The 20,494-nt window shown below is 34.6% G+C and overlaps 1 protein-coding gene across 2 annotated transcripts; it reads right to left on the bottom strand.

Moving 5' to 3' along the window:
• Window positions 1–697: 697 nt before the first annotated feature.
• LOC149808165 (putative G protein-coupled receptor 75) lies at window positions 698–19,253 on the bottom strand. 2 transcript variants are annotated; one of them, XM_089974036.1, is made up of 3 exons: window positions 18,990–19,253; window positions 6,805–6,959; window positions 698–6,057 (listed from the first exon to the last, which is right to left on the bottom strand). In XM_089974036.1, the coding sequence occupies exon 3, from the start codon at window positions 5,222–5,224 to the stop codon at window positions 3,842–3,844; it is 1,383 nt and encodes a 460-aa protein (XP_089830162.1). In that variant the 5' UTR covers window positions 5,225–6,057; window positions 6,805–6,959; window positions 18,990–19,253; the 3' UTR covers window positions 698–3,841. The 2 variants fall into 2 exon arrangements, with proteins under 2 accessions (XP_089830162.1, XP_089830169.1); XM_089974043.1 differs by lacking the exon at window positions 18,990–19,253 and having other exon boundaries at window positions 6,805–7,422.
• Window positions 19,254–20,494: the final 1,241 nt, after the last annotated feature.

The following is a 20,494-nucleotide window of genomic DNA, read 5'->3' as shown; positions in this document are numbered from 1 at the left end:
TAGTGGAATTTTGTGTATTCGGGAAGAAAATTTGACGATTTGCGTTAAGTTTTTCTAGGTGCCCTGATGTGACATACATATTTAATACTGACAACCAAGATAGATAGTTTGGGATAGTACTGCTTTAGTGCAAGTTGTTCATGGAAATATGAAAAAAAATTGCACAATAGTGAAAAGAGAGTTTAATAGTCAAATTGTGGTCTCCAGCATCGATTAAACCATACTGCAAAACAAGAATCCGCTGTTTTTGGAACATCAGCAGTTTGAATATCAAAACAATGAGCAGAACTGCAAAAATAATGTAACACCAAATCGATAGTTTTATCACACTCACGTGTACGTTTATAATCTGTGTCACGTCGGCACACGCGCGCGCGTGTGTGTGTGTGTTACATGTAGGTGTCACGAGAGAAGGGCCAAATACAAGGTACTATTTTACTACTTCCTGAGTGCTGGTGGTACGGTGGATCGTGTGTGTATGTCAATAACTTTTCGGGGTTGGGTAGGGTGGATCGTGTGTGTATGTCAATAACTTTTCGGGGTTGGGTAGGGTGGATCGTGTGTGTATGTCAATAACGTTTCGGGGTTGGGTAGGGTGGATGGTGTGTGTATGTCAATAATGTTTCGGGGCGGGGTAGGGTGGATTGTGTGTGTATGTCAATAACCTTTTGTGGTTGGGTAGGGCGGAGCGTATGTGTATGACAAAAAAATAGTTTTATTCGCATCTGTGCATATCATTCGAAAACATAAGAAATGCAAGTTTGAAGTGTACACTTTTGATTAAATTATTCGTCTTCTAAAAATTTTATTTCGTTTGTTCCTTTTATTTTCTTTGCAGAATTTGATTAAGCTCCCCAATTTGTAAATAATAAAAAAAAAAAATACATGACGGAAATTTTTTTCAGTAACAACAATGAAATTGTTAGAAAACTATGGGCTATTAGTTCTAGAGAGATTCATACTCATTTTACTGTTATGGTCAAATGTAAATATTTTATGAATGAGTCACAACTTGTGTTTTTTTTTCCCTATCGGGTAAAATATACCACACGTGCCTATAAAGTAGAATATGTCATTATAATACATTCAGCTATTAAAAGAGTGAATTAAATGTGAATTAAACTTGATCATCGTGTCAGCATAAAATGCACAGACTGAAACAGTCCACGGGGTTCATAGATTAATGTACCTAGGCAACAATGCATCGTTATAGCACAGTGTACTCTTTAATTTTCATTTTTCCCACAAAGACTTGGCGTAAAGGAGGATATAATATTTCTTATTCACGCTTGAGTTTGAACCTACCATTGAGTTACAAGTGCTCGTCAGACTGCAATGTACACTCAGAATAAAGCCTTTAGCAGATTGGTCGCAAGTTCAAAATGAAACAAATCATAAATCTTCTGCCTCGTCATTTCTTTCATCATCTATCGTTATGGTTAGTACACGAAGACATCAAGTACTGGACATCTCAAAAGAATGAGTTTCGACGCGTTTTTTGTTTGTTTTTGTGATACGTGAGATGGAAATTGTTCATCGTTCGGCGAAAATGACATTAATTACATATCCAGAAACATAAATTAAGCGAATTGATGTCCATATATGATATTTTCTCAAGATATTCACCTAAATCTTGCAAGAATTATACTTAAAGGTGATAGGGTTTTCTCCGAAACGTGTTCGTTTTAACTGGTTGGTATCTCAAGAAATCATGCTTTGTATTTAGCCACAAATAAGAACCAGCATTGACCTTATATACAAACATTATTAACATTCACAGTAAAAGTCTGATAAAGTTGACCGTTGTAATAGTCTTGCCATTGTATCTGGCAATGTAAACCCTACGTATGATGCAAAGGAAAAGACCCAATACATTGTGATAAATCTAAGGTATGTCCCATTTATATTTACGTATCCATTTCCATAGATTTATGACATATTTGTGATTAATTGTTTGACTGTTGGAATTGTGAAGTTGTAATATTTGTAGTCATTCACTAATTAGAGGAAAAAATTTTATAATCTAGGAGCGTTGGAATTTCCAGTAGACAACAGTTGTTGTCGAGAAGTCATAGGAAATAAGGGGGAAACAAGTGACTTCTAGCAGAATTCTCGCTAGGGTTGGATTCGCTCGTTAAAGAGACCTCTTTGGCGTATTACACTATCTGGTACTCTATGACAGAAGTTGTATTTGGAGTGTGAAATGCTGGAATTTGTCAGTTAATAAAATCACAGTGAAAAAAAATCATTAAGGAAATGAAATATTCCATATAATGATATAGTTTAGAATAAGCAAACTTCAAGTGTGCTAATGTGATAAACGTGAAGGCAAATAGTGATAATTTTTAAGCCAAATATTTGCTCTGCATGTACAATATCATTCGTTTCCTACATTGCGTGAATGTCTCCTTTCTAATAATTTGGCCCTCTTTTATGCCTTTGAATCTCAGAATAAAGGACTATATTGATAAAAAAAATAAAAAATATCAGATACATAATTTATTTTTATTTTTATTTTATACTGATTTTAAGACATAATTTGTAATTCGAAAGCGTATGATGACGAGAGACAGCTACATTGCCCTTTTAGTAATGTCCCTAATGTTTCAATTTTTTAAGTTTAAAATAAAATTGTTACTTTAACAGGCAGTCACATTTTTTTAAAAAAAAGTGATTCTTCAAATTTTATTATTTTTCTTGCTATGCATGCAGCAAGTAATGGCAAAAGCATATACATTTGTATATAAGATCCCCCATATTGTCGAGTTCATCTGCTGCACTACCCTCATAGTTCGCATTAACAATTTATAGCACTACCCTCATAGTTCGCATTAACAATTTATAGCACTACCCTCATAGTTCGCATTAACAATTTATAGCACTACCCTCATAGTTCGCATTAACAATTTATAGCACTACCCTCATATTTCGCATTAACAATTTATAGCACTACCCTCATAGTTTGCATTAACAATTTATAGCACTACCCTCATAGTTCCCATTAATAATTTATAGCACTACCCTCATAGTTCGCATTAACAATTTATAGCACTACCCTCATATTTCGCATTAACAATTTATAGCACTGCCCTCATAGTTCGCATTAACAATTTATAGCACTACCCTCATATTTCGCATTAACAATTTATAGCACTACCCTCATAGTTCGCATTAACAATTTTAGCACTACCCTCATAGTTCGCATTAACAATTGGTATCAAATAGTTCATCAAATTGTCTAATGTCTTTTTAAGCTCGTAGTTAGTCATATTTATTGAAGTCTTTTTTTGTGAATCTCTTAATTAAAATGAACATTCGAATATGCAAGAGATATGAGCCACATGAAATATCCAACTTTTAGAACTGAGTTTAATTCTTGCCACTACCGGTATCGCCTTTTTCTTTCCATTCAAAGCAGTTTTAATTTTTTGTAATGCATTTTTAGATTGATACGGTTAATTTTAGCACATGTGAGGTCCTTTTCAGACTGGAATAAAATTTTCATAGTTAAGTAAGCAACGTGGCATGTGTCGAATATTAAATATTTTTCATTTGCCACAAGATTACATTTCCCTTATGAGACCCCGAGTTTTCTTTATTTTGATTGATCGAAGCAGGGGAAGAAAGAAGAGGTACCAAGCAAAATCTGAGCATACAGCGCTAGTATTTTACCAGACGACCAAACAATTAACGTAGACTATTAAAGTATATAGCAATAGAAGCAAAGGCTATTAAATAGGATTTAGCGAGAGAGCGTGCCTGCCAAGTTTTTAATCAATCGTCGCTTCATAAAATATCTTCATCTGTTGCTATGGAAGCAACAACTAATGGCAAGTAGCACTTATATATAAGATCTCTCTGCATTTTCCATTGGGTTTGCTATACTAGCCTTATATTTTGCATCGGTATTTTTCTCGGCAATTTTGTTGTTCTCTGCCGCTTCTCTGTTTGATTGTAAAAGCAATATATTTTGCATGTACATATGTCTAACACCTATGTGCTTATCACGGTTAAAACACCGATTTAATACCTTCCTTGAATACTTTGGCGATCCGGCTGGAAAGGTATTAGTGTCTTGTGTATTATGAGACAGTTTCAATTGGTTCGTTTCTGGCGTCCTTTTGCTTATTGCTCTCAGTTTCGTCCTTTTATGCACTATGTACTCACACCTTATTAAATTGTAGAGCAATTTGCCGTACTTGTATTTGATTCTTCCATTGTTCTGTCCGTAAACATAGGGATTCAAAGCACTATTAAGAAACACCAATGCTATTCCACATAACTTCACCTGATAGAGAATAATTGACTCTCCCGTCCAAAGTTCTATTGCCTGTGAAATAATGAGCGGACCCCAGCAGAGCCCAATTGTTAAAATCACAACAAGACACATGGTCAATGCCTTGCTTCCTTTGTTAGGAGGGGGCAGTCTGGGGGGCGGGGACCCATTCTTTACTGGACTAGAATTAAATGTTTTATTCCAGAGACATTCCTTACAATGAAGCTCCGGAGATTTCTTGAATTTGTATAATTGTGGACTAGTCCTAAGGCAACATTGGTTCTGTTGTCTGACCGTCCAGGATATAATTCCATAGGAGATGGCTATTATTGCAAAACTGACAATAGTGACAGGTGCGATGAAAAACAAGATAAAATTGTTCTCCATGCGTTTAGGGCTGTTAACAACATACTGACAATTGTAAGATACTCTGCTCCAAAACGTCGTAATGTGAAAGGTTCCACCTAACGAAACGGCCATACTTATAACCCAGACTAGAAGAACGACAATTCCAGTCTGAGCTAAACTTAATGATCCTTTTATATATCCCATGACTCTTGCCTGTCTGTGAATTGCGATGGAAACGAGACTGAGCAAAGATAGCATGCCACATATTGTTCCAAGAAACAAAATACTTCCACAGAAAACTCTTGGTGTTGGCGGATCGGAGAATAACAGAAACAAAAATAATGGTGCCAAGCACGTACACATCATGAAATCGGCTCCAGCCAGATTAGTAATAAGAAGATCGAAATTACTCCTCAATTTCTTCTTCTTTAAAGAAGTGAAAAGTACCATTCCATTTCCTGTGCATCCTAGAATAAGCACGAAAATAACTAGAACTGTGCAGACTGCTTGTGTCGCTGTGTGAACGCTGCCCTCGAAACCAGGTGTGGTGATACCGTCGTTTTCATTGGAGATGGACTGGTTTTCAAACTTTGAATACATATCGTCAAGTTTGGTGTGATAAAACGTGAGCGCTTCTCCAGTTTCTCATATCTCATATACAAGCATACATGATAAAAATTGCAAATGCCTCTGCAAGTTTTTAGACCAAATTGTGAATAAGCATGAGCACAACTTGTTTTGGTTAAACAGAAAAACGGATCCGACAATATATCAATCTGAATACTAGGTGCTTCGAGATACACATATATCTTCCTGGCGCAGGGAAAACTAAGATTCCCATCTGTACCTTTTACCATATCTTGCCATCTTTCCATGTGCTACCTTGCTGTTTTCAGAGGCAATTGTTTTCTCTCCATGCATTTTATTATCCAACAGTCGTTAAAAAATTAGGCAGTATACAAAATATCTTTACGTCTCAACATATTGTTTCTATATTCCGTTTATCTTAATTTCTATTTATTCGTAGTGGTGTAACACATTGTATGTCAAATCTTGCAGCAACCAAACTAAGCTCACAGCCAGTGAAATCTCTGTTTTTGCGAATTTACCAAAGGCTCATTTCACAACTGATTTCATGTGACGTGAACCATGCAAAATGATTGTAAATCCGTCTACTCCATAATATTCCGCACACTGATGGGATAGAGTTTCAACGAAATCCTTTTTATCCGGCCTGTACAAATTCCAGTTACTGCTTACATAGGGCAATACTGGAGAGATTCCAAACACAACGACGCTCTCGATCGTAGATCATACAAAGTATCACGCCGAACAACAGTTGCGTCTGTTTTGCTGTCTGATACCGGAAGGCCCAAAGATACTAAGGTTATAGCCACATTGAAGTACTGTATATTATATCTTTAGGGCTGTGCCTGAAAAACGTTTCCAGAAAAACATGGTTAACTTATAAGCAATGTATGTCCCTCTCTCTCTCTCTCTCTCTCTGTCTCTCTCTCTCTCTCTCTCTCTCTATATATATATATATATATATATATATATATATATATATATATATATATATATATATATATATAATACTCGTCAATAATGACCCTTACATTTGTCATATAATTAATAAAATAACGCGAATTGAGGAGACAATGGAAAACATATTTCTATCAGTTCTTGTTTGAAAATGCTAATGCCACTGCAGTGCTAATGATGATGATGACACCCATGTTTTTAGTAAAATTTCTAGGGCTATGTTACGACCACAAAATACTTTAGAAAAAAGAAAAAGAATTATAAATTCCAATTATTCTTCATCAATATATTCACATTGTTCTTAAAATTGTCTTGTTGCAGAAACTGTATATCGCACTTGCTAATATGAAGTATTAAATTTGTCAGACTGAACAAATTATGATTATCCAAGTTAATTACCCAAAAATAATTTTTGCATATATATTGTTTGCCATGCTAAAGTAGCGGCATTTCGTTTAAGCTGCAGAAATGTCTGGTAAAGTAATTACTCAGCTTCATAAAACACCGCTCGTATACTTGAGAAATGTCTAGTAAGGTAATTACTCGGCTTTAAAAATAACCGCCGATATGAATATCCGTAGAAGAGGAAAGAATGCCATCCGTTTTATCTTAACAAGAAGTAAATAACACTGTACCTTGATGAAGGCCTGTTTGGTCCAATTTTCCTTTAAAATAATGCATGCTCATTCCTAAAATCTCTGGCAAGTCCGATGGCAGCAAATTCTCACGTCTGCAGAAACTTACAGGTGTTAAGATACTTCAAGCCCCGAGTCCTTGTCTGTATAAATACCTGGACGATAATATATACAAAATTAACAGCCGGCTATTTAAAAATCCAAATTCTGAAATATGATCCCCGAATCGAGCTCCTATAAAGCCATACCTTCCTCGAAAGGCGAGCGAGGAAATTTATTGTCCTTCTGTACCTATTAAGTTGATCGACAGTTCATAATTTTCTTGGCTCGTCCACCATCTAATAAGTGCGCTTTTGGCTTTTGTTGTGCTAAAGACTGTTTTCATGGTTGGAAAACCCCGCATACGTGCCTGTTATTGAAAAGGTATAAAACAAGATCGCATTGTGAGCGGCAACTTGATCTCTACGCGCTGTGTACAAAGACAAGCAACCTCCACGTCGTTGTTCATTCGTTACCCGCAAGTCTATACAGCGCGGTTGCGGGACGTTCAGAATTAACATCAGCCGCTGGAAAATAAAATATCAGTTTTAAGATCAATGGGCAACAGTCACCCAACCCGTCAATGACAAAGAGTACTGAGGCTTTCCTGGAGGGTGGCAGTCAATCTTGAGGAAAGAAATGGACAAGCAACTATAAAATCCAGGTCGAACTCAATATAGTTTACAAAGTGGGGGATTGTAGCCATTTGAGTACCAGAGTAACTGAGAGGAAGTGTTACATAGAACAAATGTCAAACAATTTACTAGCAGCAATGGTTGTTTTTTACTGCTCTAAATTGACAATGATCCCAAGAACCAATGGCTATACCGTTGTCTTCCTTGTATTATTTTAAGTCTCTTTTTTAACTGAGTACCAAGATTTCTATGAAATATATAGATATGCTGTTCAGTTTTGAGCTTAGAAAAATGGTATAGGAAGCGAACGGGTTAATAGACTACAAGAGACTCTTCAGTTAGTGAAGTTACTCCTTTGAATTTGAAATCATTCCCACAGACAGTGGTATGACACTTAAAAGCATTTCTTTTCTACGCAAAAATGAGCATTAGTTCGCCTTTTGCGGAGTGGATAGGCTAATATGTTTCCTGAAGCGATGGGACTAAGCTAATATTTGCATTCATAAAAATAATCGGTGTCTAAATGAGGCGATTTTACATAATCAAACAAGCGTGAGGGAAATCTAAGCACACGATAACCCATAATCCTGCAAATTAGTACTTTGCCATAAATGGAGAAATCAAATTATATTTTATAATCTAGATGGCTAGATATACATACCTCTCTCTCTCTCTCTCTCTCTCTCTCTCTCTCATGAACTGAAAATGAAGTATCAGTACTGTACAATTATTAGATGAATTGCCTTGTAAGGCGTTTTCATAATGGCAGGAGTATATAGTGTCCTCAATACAGAGGCTTCTGTCCTTATAGTATAATCTTTATTTTATCCACGAAGTTATTTTTCATCCCACAGACCATACAATGTGCACCCTTATATTTTATTACATATACATAGTGGAATATATTACATGAATCAAACTGAAAGAAACACTTCTTGTACGTGATTGGTTGGTTGTCATTAAAGTGTCGTGGTTTGGTCGAATAAATATTACTGTGTTTTAATAAATAACATAAGGATGTTATGTGTTATGACCAAACATATGATTTAACGGCTGTTATAATTACTCGCTCATTATTACACAAATGAATATCTTAACTCTATAACATCAGTAAAGTTCACAGTACTGTCAAACAGGAGATAATGGTTAACTTAGGGGACTGTGCGGTGTGTACTTTTAATACATAATTGCATGCACATATTCATGTGTTATTAATGTCACTATTATTATAATATTCTTATCTCCTCTTGCTTTTCTTAATGTTATTGTTTAATCGCTATTATTTTTTGGATTAAAATTAAAATTTGCTGGATGTCGAAGAATGCACACAATCATGATAATAAAAGATAAATGTTATAGTGCATTAATTCCAAACTAGGCTGTCCTTAGTGCCCATTTTTCGGCATCACTGGCATATCAGTGAATGGGGAATATCTAATAAAAAAACGGAGATGAACTTTCGAAATTTCTGATTTCGGTTTGATATTTCAGGGTTTTTTTATTACGATGTTCCTCTGGTGGTTGAGAGTTCTAAGGCGCTCGCCTCCATAGACCACTCACACATCTCACCTCTGCGTGAGTTCGAGTCTCGGCTGGCCGCCATGTATAAGTTGATCAAGTGCTGAAAAATGGCGATAAATCCCACAAAACCAAACCAAGCCAATTATTTTGTAACGAATAGGGAAACAGTCAAACGTTTTCTTAACATCCGCAAAATTTTACACATTATTGAGTGCAGGGTGAAAACATCTGTATTTTTTATATTCAAGAACATCAATTATTCCTAAGGAAGTTTACATTCTGGTCATAAAATGTAGATTCTAATGTTGCCTAATTAGTCTCAGTTTGTATTATTAGTATGTGTGTTGCCTGTATAAATGGAAATTCACACATTACCCCAGTAGTGTATACATTATACTCATTACGAACAGAAACTCAAGAATCTCAGAACTTCGTTGTTCCTATCAGACACCATACTCAGACTAGCAGATACCTATCATCCTGACTATGTTAATTCAAACATTGGGATTCAAAACGGCCATAATAATCCTCTTTGATTGACAATCACAAAACCAGGCTTAATTTGCCTGCCGCAAATTAGTTTGATGGAGTATCTAGTGTGATATCATACAGAAGGAATTGATCTATAGAAATATTTAGAATACTGCTACAGTTCGGTCCTGGCTGAAGCATATGGAAAGCAATCGTCAGAACCTGGCTCTCTGAGTTTCCAATATTACATTTCCATAACCTGTCTTAGGAATTATCAACCTTTAAGGGCATGTAGTCCTTACAACTAGCATGTTAAAACTAGGAGGAAGATAAAGAATTTTTTCAAGAAGGGTCAGAGTTTTGAAAGTTGGGTGGCTCATGTTGAACAAAATGCATAAATTTATTTGATTATATTGTAGAGGATACCTTTTTTAATTAAAAAAATAGGTGGTGAGGCGGGGAGGTCATTTGACTCTTACCCATCTAAGTTTTTGCCAGTAATCTAAATAAAGTATGCATTAGTGTTTAGATGACTTATACAGCATAGTATGAAAAAGACTTATACAGCATATTATGAAACAATGACTTATACAGCATAGTATGAAACACTGACTTATACAGCATAGTATGAAACACTGACTTAAACAGCATAGTATGAAACACTGACTTATACAGCATAGTATGAAACACTGACTTATACAGCATAGTATGAAACACTGCCAAGGAAAACTTCCATCGTATTTAGATCCATCACATTCTGAATGACGTGAATACACTCATCTGTTGCCTGTTTGTGTATGTATTTGCAATGAAAGCCTTTACAAGTTTATTCTTTCATAATTTATATTACATAGGTTATACACATTTTATTGCCATTTTATTTCATTAGTTTTAAAATGTCGTCAGAAAGCACGTTGAATGTCAAGACGTGCATACTTATTTTTTTCAATATACCTTTAAATTGCTGCAAACTGAAAGTAATCCTATCAAATTATTCCGATATTTTTATACAGTGTGTGCGCACTTATAAGTCGACCCAACTGCAAACAACACAGATCTTGATATGCCGTAACATAATGCGATGACAGATCGGGGTCTATGTTGTTTGTTCTACTGAATCTTCCTAACAAACTGCATTTACCCAGATCTGCAGGCGCATTATACAACGGCAAATTTGGGTCTGTTCAGTTTGAAGTTGGAATCGTCCTATACGCGAGTACTTATGGTAAAAAAACGTACTCCCAGTCACATGCTCAGTTGAAGGCAGCAAAACTTACGGCTTTAAAAAAAATACAAGATCTGTCTCGAATACCTTGGCTGCTGATAAGAGACTAGACAAGAAATAGGAAACTATCCGATTTGTTGTACCTATATACGTAAAGATACGGGGCTGAGATCATGAAGTGTATACAAACTAGATAGATCCCTGAAAGAATGAACAAACAGACATTGCTCCATTGTTTGCCCAATGTCTCGGTCTCCGGCTAGAAAGAAGAGGGACCGTCAAATTATCGGATCATAAATGAGATTTATACTATACCATTAGCCTTTAGAGTGCCAGAAGCCTAACAGTCCAAAATTAGTTAATAATTCTACTGGGTAGAAAATATATTTTGACTGTCATATAAACATTATGCAATTACTATAAATAAAAATTTAATGGGTCTTGGTACCGAGAAAATGGGCATAAGGTCAGTGCTTTTTTGGTGTCACTGCTGAATTCATTTGTTTAATGCAGTGACAATAAATATTAGTTTTCGGTGAATTAAAGTTTCTGGTTTACTCAGCTATTAATCTTCATCCAGTTCTTATTTTCCAGAATGCTATAATTGTGGAATGTCTCAAAAGAAGTCATCAAGATTGCTGAGAATGAATCTCAAGCATGCCTATTTACCAAGCATTCCTCCCAAACACAACCCGATATTCGAGAAACCATGATTCATCATCAAACGGATATACATAACTACAAGGTCACACCAAGCAAACGGATATACATAACTACAAGGTCACACCAAGCAAACGGATATACATAACTACAAGGTCACACCAAGCAAACGGATATACATAACTACAAGGTCACACCAAGCAAACGGATATACATAACTACAAGGTCACACCAAGCAAACGGATATACATAACTACAAGGTCACACCAAGCAAACGGATATACATAACTACAAGGTCACACCAAGCAAACGGATATACATAACTACAAGGTCACACCAAGCAAACGGATATACATAACTACAAGGTCACACCAAGCAAACGGATATACATAACTACAAGGTCACACCAAGCAAACCAAATCTTCAGATACATAAGTAAATTCAAATAGCAGCAGCTTCCGGTGAGTTAAATACTATCGAGGATGACGTAATGATAATAAATTATGGTGATACACGTCAAAGCTTTGGTTTTACATAGACGCCAATTGAACTGTGTTGAAATACACTGAATGAATTCATTTGTCACTAAACAGGATTAAATGGGTGGGGGAATAAAGAGGAAAAATATTGCGAATAGATTTTGTTAGCTGTAACTGGTCCATTAGAGATGATTCGCGCTTCTCGTGAGTGCAGTGAAAGCGTTATTCTGAACAAATTAATAAAAACATGGTATGCTATTCAAAATCTTGTGAAAACAATTTTCCCAATATTAAAAAACCAAAATACTCAAAAGACAAAGCTGATAATTATATATTTTAAGCTTCATTGTGTGGCGAGCGCTTCACTAAGAATTCATTGTCATGGGTTGTTTGTGTTAGACGGATTTTGCGTCATTTACAACATACTCTGGAGATTCTGTAATATAACGGAAGACATCATACAGTGCTGACCATTCTAGTGGATTTTAATCTCAAGTTTGCTGAATTCTCGTTTATAATGTGGATACAAATAAAAATAAAAATTTCTTTATATCAGGTGTTTAGGCCCAAGGCTGACCAGAGTAACTTTTGGTAGATACAATGTATTTTACAAGTACCAGTCAAGTAGCTATTGGTACATAAAATGTATTTTACAAGTACCAATCAAGTAGCTATTGGTACATACAATGTATTTTACAAGTACCAATCAAGTAGCTATTGGTAGATACAATGTATTTTACAAGTACCAATCAAGTAGCTATTGGTACATACAATGTATTTTACATGTACCAATCAAGTAGCTATTGGTACATACAATGTATTTTACAAGTACCAATCAAGTAGCTATTGGTACATACAATGTATTTTACAAGTGCCAATCAAGTAGCTATTGGTACATACAATGTATTTTACAAGCACCAATCAAGTAGCTATTGGTAGATACAATGTATTTTACAAGTACCAATCAAGTAGCTATTGGTACATACAATGTACTTTACAAGTACCAATCAAGTAGCTATTGGTACATACAGTGTATTTTACAAGTACCAATCAAGTAGCTATTGGTACATACAATGTATTTTACATGTACCAGTCAAGTAACTATTGGTACATAAAATGTATTTTACATGTACCAGTCAAGTAGCTATTGGTAGATACAATGTATTTTACAAGTACCAATCAAGTAGCTATTGGTAGATACAATGTATTTTACAAGTACCAGTCAAGTAGCTATTGGTAGATACAATGTATTTTACAAGTACCAATCAAGTAGCTATTGGTAGATACAATGTATTTTACAAGTACCAATCAAGTAGCTATTGGTACATAAAATGTATTTTACAAGTACCAGTCAAGTAGCTATTGGTAGATACAATGTATTTTACAAGTACCAATCAAGTAACTATTGGTACATAAAATGTATTTTACAAGTACCAGTCAAGTAGCTATTGGTACATACAATGTATTTTACAAGTACCAATCAAGTAGCTATTGGTATATGCAATGTATTTTACAAGTACCAGTCAAGTAGCTATTGGTACATACACTGTATTTTACAAGTACCAGTCAAGTAGCTATTGGTATATAGAATGTATTTTACAAGTACCAGTCAAGTAGCTATTGGTAGATACAATGTACTTTACAATGTACCTCCCGCATCCGGGGCGGACGCTCTAACCACTAGGCCACCGGAGCGGTTCGAAATACATGCATATCATATGTAAACACTTGATTTTCAATGCAAATTGGACAAAATTCCAGTTGATATAGACTTATACAACACGAATAAAATTGAAAACTTCAGTTGTTCCTAATAACTTCGAAACAATTTTTGGAAAGAGCAAAAATGACAGGCAATGGATAAAGGTTTAAAACAAACGACATGAAGATGAACTTTGAACTTAAAAGTTAAAAGCTTCGTACAAAGCCTTAGGTGTACCCTCTCAATAGCATCACGATGTTCATAACACTCCCCCAAATCTCTTATCCATAGGAAAGGATTAGGACAATTATGTGAGCACAAATACATGCTGCATTTTTAATAAAAACTCATTTAGTCATTAATGAACGATTTCATAATGAATTTCATGATGTTTTCTCTACTTATTGGGCTACTCTTAGTTTAGCTTACCCAAGAAAATACAGTACGTTAAACACAAAACCATACCTCTATAGAAACGAAACCATTTCTACCTGTTAATAATTATAGAGCCATTTCTCGTGTGACTGCATGGATTCAAACCTCCGAAAAACCCCAACAATTTAATTTTAATGTACGTTCTCTTTCATATCATATTTTGCACAAAACATTCCAAGGGCATGTGTTTGCCTCTTTAAATTCCCGGCTGTATCCGAAAAACTCTCTGTAGCGTCAGCCAAAAGAAGTTATAACACATTTGAATTTGGAATTATCTTCGTCAATATAAACAGATCTGCATTTGCCTGTTTCTGGCAATTCGATCCGTTTATAAACGTCTTAAACAGGAAAAGACTTAGCACGAATCACTGCACAGTATCAACAAAACATTTGAATACTCTGTCAGTCGTCAAGAGCTTTTATACTTAATTCAGCTGAGTAAAAATTGCTTAAAGAACTTCTATCAATTCTCTACTACCAGCATTTTCAAAAATTTAAAAGCACAGAAAATAAGGTAATGCTAACACAATCGAAACCCTTTGAAAAACTTTAAAAACATGTGTGATTTGTGTGATTTGGATTTTTAACGTAGCGTTTAACAATTTTTCAGTCATATCGCTACGATATCTGCAGTGTGGCAGTTTACAGACATGTAGCGTGATGTCACACGCTTTCACATTATCCAGGCCGAACAGTCCTAGCGCTAACCTCTTAATGCTGAGCGCCAAGCGAGGCAGCTGTTAGTACCATTTTTATAAGTCTTTGGTATGACTCGGCTGGGGATCGAACCCACGAACTCCCGCATCATGGGCGGACGCTCTAACCACTTTAAAAACACAACTGAAACGTCCTTTCTGACTGCGTGCATACTTTTGGTGTAACAGCACGTAAAGAGAAGCAGTTATCTATTGCAAAATATTTTTTTCTATACCCATTTTGTTGCTCATGCAACTTTTCTTCTGTACGAGTATACCTTTAGTACTTGTGTAAAAATGTTACTCGTTACATGGAAATTCCTCTATAGTTCTTAGACTATAGAATTTCTATGTGAACTGTGTAAAGGGAAAATTATAGTTTGATATCACTCTCTATTAACCTTATTTAACACGTGATTTAAGAGTTTTTGTAAACATGGCAGCTTGATTGTATCATATTTATATAACATTTCATCCAATATTCCATCTGCCCATGGGGTTTCATTTGGACATGTTACCTGCATTTCTTCAACAGAAACTGTACCATTTAACGTTTCCACATACAATGAACATTTCATCCGCATACAGTGTACCAGTCATCCACATACAATGAATTTGTCATCCACATACAGTGTACTAGTCATCCACATACAGTGTACCAGTCATCCACATACACTGAATTTGTCATCCACATACAGTGAATTTGTCATCCATATACAGTGTATCAGTCATCCACATACACTGAATTTGTCATCCACATACAGTGTACCAGTCGTCCACATACAATAAATTTGTCATCCACATACAGTGTACTAGTCATCCACATACAATGAATTTGTCATCCACATACAGTGTACTAGTCATCCACATACAAGGAACTTGTCATTCACATTCAAGGAACTTGTCATCCACATACAATGAACTTGTCAGCTAGAGATTCAGAATCTGGTCAAATGCAGACTACCTTATTTCTAACAGGTTTCATCAAAACCTTTTGTGATATTCATCAAGTGACGAATATACGATAACCGTTTATTGCGATAAGATCTTGTGTACATTTCTTTGAAAGGAAATGTTCTTATTTGCTTCCTGAACTGACTGGCACTATTTTTTAAATGCTGATTTGGCTAAAAGTTATGCGGGTAGATTTGTGAGGGTAAAAACATTATTATGAATAGTTTAGAAAACAATATATGACTAAAATAACACCACATTCTTCAGCACTTTGACTTAGATACTTTCTTGTTTTTTATATTGCAAACGGTATTACCACTAAAAACGTATTCTTCTACTGAAATGGATATAAAGATATTCAATAATATTTTTCTCTTCTTTTTAATCTGTCAAGAATCTTAACATTTTAGATCTCAAAACCATCAAAACCTGTCTCATGCTCTTTGTGAGGCAACTGATTTCCCACCAACATATTATTACTTTATTTAAGTTTGTTTTACTTTTGACAACTGCTCTGTAAACACAAGATTGAAAATGCGAGCGTTTAAAATAAAGCTAATTGTAGTAATCCTGACAACTGTAGGATCCCATACAAATTTGAATATACCGTAAAATGAATTTATAAAAGAATATTTTAAAATGATTTTAAATTATGTTACATCGATAAAACAATCCTTTGCTCTAGAAACCAGAAATCGATATAGTAAAAACTATTTATATGTTCACCTATTTTCAGAATTCAAAGAAAATATAAACGAGGTAGGTAGGTAGGTAGGTAGGTAGGTAGATAGATAGGCAGGCAGGCAGATAGATAGATAGATAGATAGATAGATAGATAGATAGATTAATGTACTACTATCTCGGCAATAGTTGAAACAGTGAAGCATTCCTTGCCCGGATGAGTCACTTGGAATTACCAGAGGATTTAACTTCGATAAACATGTTTCGGGTCACATTACCGGATTATGAGAGAAGAAAAATACCTACATTTCTAATCTTAACTTTGGACGCAGAATTAGAGAAGAATTAAATTTCGTGCAAGGAAACTTATGAACATAGTCCAGACTAGGAGTGCCGCCAGAATGCGCAAGGAAGGATTACCTTAAATCTTTAAAGGAAACGTATAGTTCCACATGTCCGTGAGTGTGTATGAATGTTTCCTTGATATTTACATATTTTCGTAAAGTCATATTGATTTCCTCGATATAAAATAGTGGTATACATCTTTCCAGTGTTTTTCATTTTACCTTTAAATCTAATTCAAATATTTCTAAACTGACTTTAATTCAGTCGCTAATAACTAAGACATAACAATAACATTTTGATTTTTCCAACAAACGGTAGTAGGCTTTGGTCATCCATAACTCATCATACTTTTCTATAGTCGTTCTTTTATATATATATATATATATATATATATATATATATATATATATATATATATATATATATATATATATATATATATATATATATATATATATATATATATATATATATATATATATATATATATATATAATCTGATATTTTTTAAATTGGAATGTAAAGTCAGAAATACTACATCACCCAAAGGATTTAAGCAAAATACCGTTGGAAGCCAAAACTCTATTTTTGATGTTGTGGGTTTAGACCAAAAGCAAAAATATTGAAACGACTGTCAAAAAAAGAACTTCATTAGATAACAAAATTTTAACTTTGGGCACACTTTCAATGAAATATATTTCTTTTAAATGTATTACAAAAATATCAGGCAATCTAAGCACTGTTTTGCAATTATCCTTCTAAACCTCTCCAGAATAAATATCTCTTGAAATTATCTTTCAATCACGGAATTTCTCAAGTCTTATGAAAAACCTACAAAACAAATTTGAGATAACTGCATTCCGATGAAGAACTGCCGTAATTGTTTCAGTTTTGGTTGATTTTAAGGCTTTATACCCACTCTTGACAAGGTCATATACTGTTTTCAGTTTTGGTTGTTTTTAAGGCTTTATACCCACTCTTGACAAGGTCATATACTGTTTTCAGTTTTGTTTTCTTTCATCTAGAACTAAGAAGAAAGTTTTCTGTGGAGAGATATGTTCAACACGAAGGAGTAAAATCGAAGTATGTGCATACATGGGAAGCGTTTAGTAGGTAAAAAACACCCAGAAAGATCCAGCAAGATTTCTGGAAATAACACTGCTGTGTTGTGCAGTAGACAAGCTGTCAATTTTACAGAGACTGGCACTGTACAAACGACGTTTTAATCTAAATCTTTATCGTGTCAGAGTTGCTCCAGTTACGAACAAAAGATGTATACAGTTATCCTTTTACCTTGTGAAATTAAAACCAAGCAGATAAGGCTTATCCATGTTATAGGGCAAATCTGTAAAACATATATATATATATATATATATATATATATATATATATATATATATATATATATATATATATATATATATATATATATATATATATATATATATATATATATATATATATAGAGAGAGAGAGAGAGAGAGAGAGAGAGAGAGAGAGAGAGAGAGAGAGAGAGAGGTGTTTGCACGCACAGATGTACACATTATCATATACACGTGTATCGTTTAAAGTGAAACATCCCCGCTCTCTTTCTCTCTCTCTCTCTCTCTCTCTCTCTCTCAAAATATGATCTAAATTGAAGCACACTATTTCTTCTCTGTAGAGTTTCACCAGTGTCATGTAAAGCTGACAAACGTGTAAGACGTGAAAATATGCACATTTCATCTTAGAGATAGGAGACAGTCATACATATTTCATCTACTGGCAATGTCTACAAGCAATTAGATAAGCAATGAAATTGAAAATCAATACACAATATACGAAGGAAACTGATCTCGATATGATCCGAATCGTTAAAGCTATTAGCATTTGGTAAAATCAGCATGCAAAGCACAAAATTATTACACAAGTCATAAAACATTCAGAATGAAACGAAACAAAAATAATACAAGAAGCATGTATATATTTAATATAATGGACACATTAAAATACAAAACACGCTAGACAGAAGAGGAACGTATTACATCAGCAAAACCAGACACGTTGATTATATAATAGTATTCTCCATAAAGCCATTAAGAGGCTTATTTCCAATTACTTAAGATTATCCACTAAGCCATTAAGCGGCGTATTTCCTGTGGGGTACTGGAGAGGCAATAACAAAAAATGGTGGTGTGAAGATAGTTAATACTGAGGTTATGGTTATAGACAATTCTTTGAAGGAAAACTTAACACAGTCTCTCTGTTCTGGATTGATTAAATGCCATTTCAAGTATTCATATTTTTCTACACTCTGTCAAAAATGGATACACTCCATCTTTTATGATTGTACTTTAAACTTACCTGACGAGCTTGAAACTTTGCTTGCAAACGCCGTGGCTCTTGTTCCTCTTACTCCCCGTAGTTATATGCCTCTTTGGGATCAAATGTACACTAACTCGCCAAGAACAGTTATGTCGTTCTTCACCATAAATACGCCTTTTTTTTTTTTTGTTCGTTCAGTGAAAACCAGATATCAGCAGGGATATTACTGGATAGGTTGACATAAAAGATTCTTCCCGGTTAAGAAACGCTGTTTTTACCCTTGAAAAAGATGTAAAAATCAATTATGAGCGTCTGCCCGAGCCGCTCGTCAATGACATACCGTGCGGGAATTGAAATCCCCATTTCAATGGTGCTCAAGTAATGATGTGTTTATGGCAGATAATTGCTTTAACAACGATCAACAGCTATTATCAGTCAAACTTGAAAGTATTCAAGCTGACCTGCGAATTACGTGCGGCTTTCCCTGTAGAAGGTTCCAATAGGGGTAACAGTAGAAATTTGGAGCTCTGCATGCTTTCGTTGCAACCAAGAAGGAATCTTGATTTAAATATACCCAGGCGATTACAATTTGTTGGCACCCACTATATTCCCCGAAAAGAAAGCCCAAGTCTCACCCCACCCTTCCAATACACATACAGAAACACTAAAATGGTTGATGTCTTAAGGGTTAAATGGACTTAGAACTTGGTAACTTTCGCTTCCAGCTGAGGTATCGGCTTCGATGTTGAAGGCTCACCCCTTCATTAGAATTGTTATTTTATCCAAGAAAGATATTTTTCTTACAAAACGTTTTCATAATTTTCCAAGGTAAGCTACTCAGTTGTCAAGAGGTAGAAAAGTAAACATGAAAACAAAACCGTTTTGTTGATGTATAACTTAAACGTTAGTCCCCGTTATATTCTTTTGACTCCATTTGCAATAGTTTCCAACCTTTTTTTTTCGTATTTTCATTAGGACTTGTCTTAAAGTTAAACTTTCCTTTTTCCTTTTCATGCGTGCCAACTCTTTCCACGTGTTGTTACATGTGTATTTTGGAAGATAAAGTCTATCATGAGGACCTAAGGAATATATTCATATTATAAACAATGTGTACAGTAATCATATTGTAAACAATGTATACAGTATTCGACTTTTAATTAATGTATACAGAATTCAAATTGCAAACAATGCATACAGTATTCAAATTGTAAACAATGTATACATATTCAAATTGTAAACACTGTATATAGTATTCAAATTGTAAACAATGTATACAGCATTTGAATTGAAAACAATATCTACAGTATTCAAACTGTAGACAATGTATACAGTATTCAAACTGTAAACAATGTATACAGTATTAAAATTGTAAACAATGTATACAGTATTCAAATTGCAAACAATGCATACAGTATTCGAATTGTAAACAATGTATACAGTATTCGAATTGCAAACAATGTATACAGTATTCAAATTGCAAACAATGCATACAGTATTCAAATTGTAAACAATGTATACAGTATTCAAATTGTAAACAATGCATA

Source organism: Sinohyriopsis cumingii, chromosome 1 (genome assembly GCF_028554795.1).
Source record: "Sinohyriopsis cumingii isolate HCF-2022 chromosome 1, ASM2855479v2, whole genome shotgun sequence".
NCBI lineage: Eukaryota > Metazoa > Mollusca > Bivalvia > Unionida > Unionidae > Sinohyriopsis > Sinohyriopsis cumingii.
The sequence above is the reverse complement of the archived record's forward strand: the minus strand, read 5'-3'. Positions and strand labels throughout refer to the sequence as shown.

Coding starts and splice junctions, on each gene's coding strand:
- LOC149808165 (XM_089974036.1), bottom strand. CDS start 5,224: ATGTATTCAAAGTTTGAAAACCAGTCCATCTCCAATGAAAACGACGGT.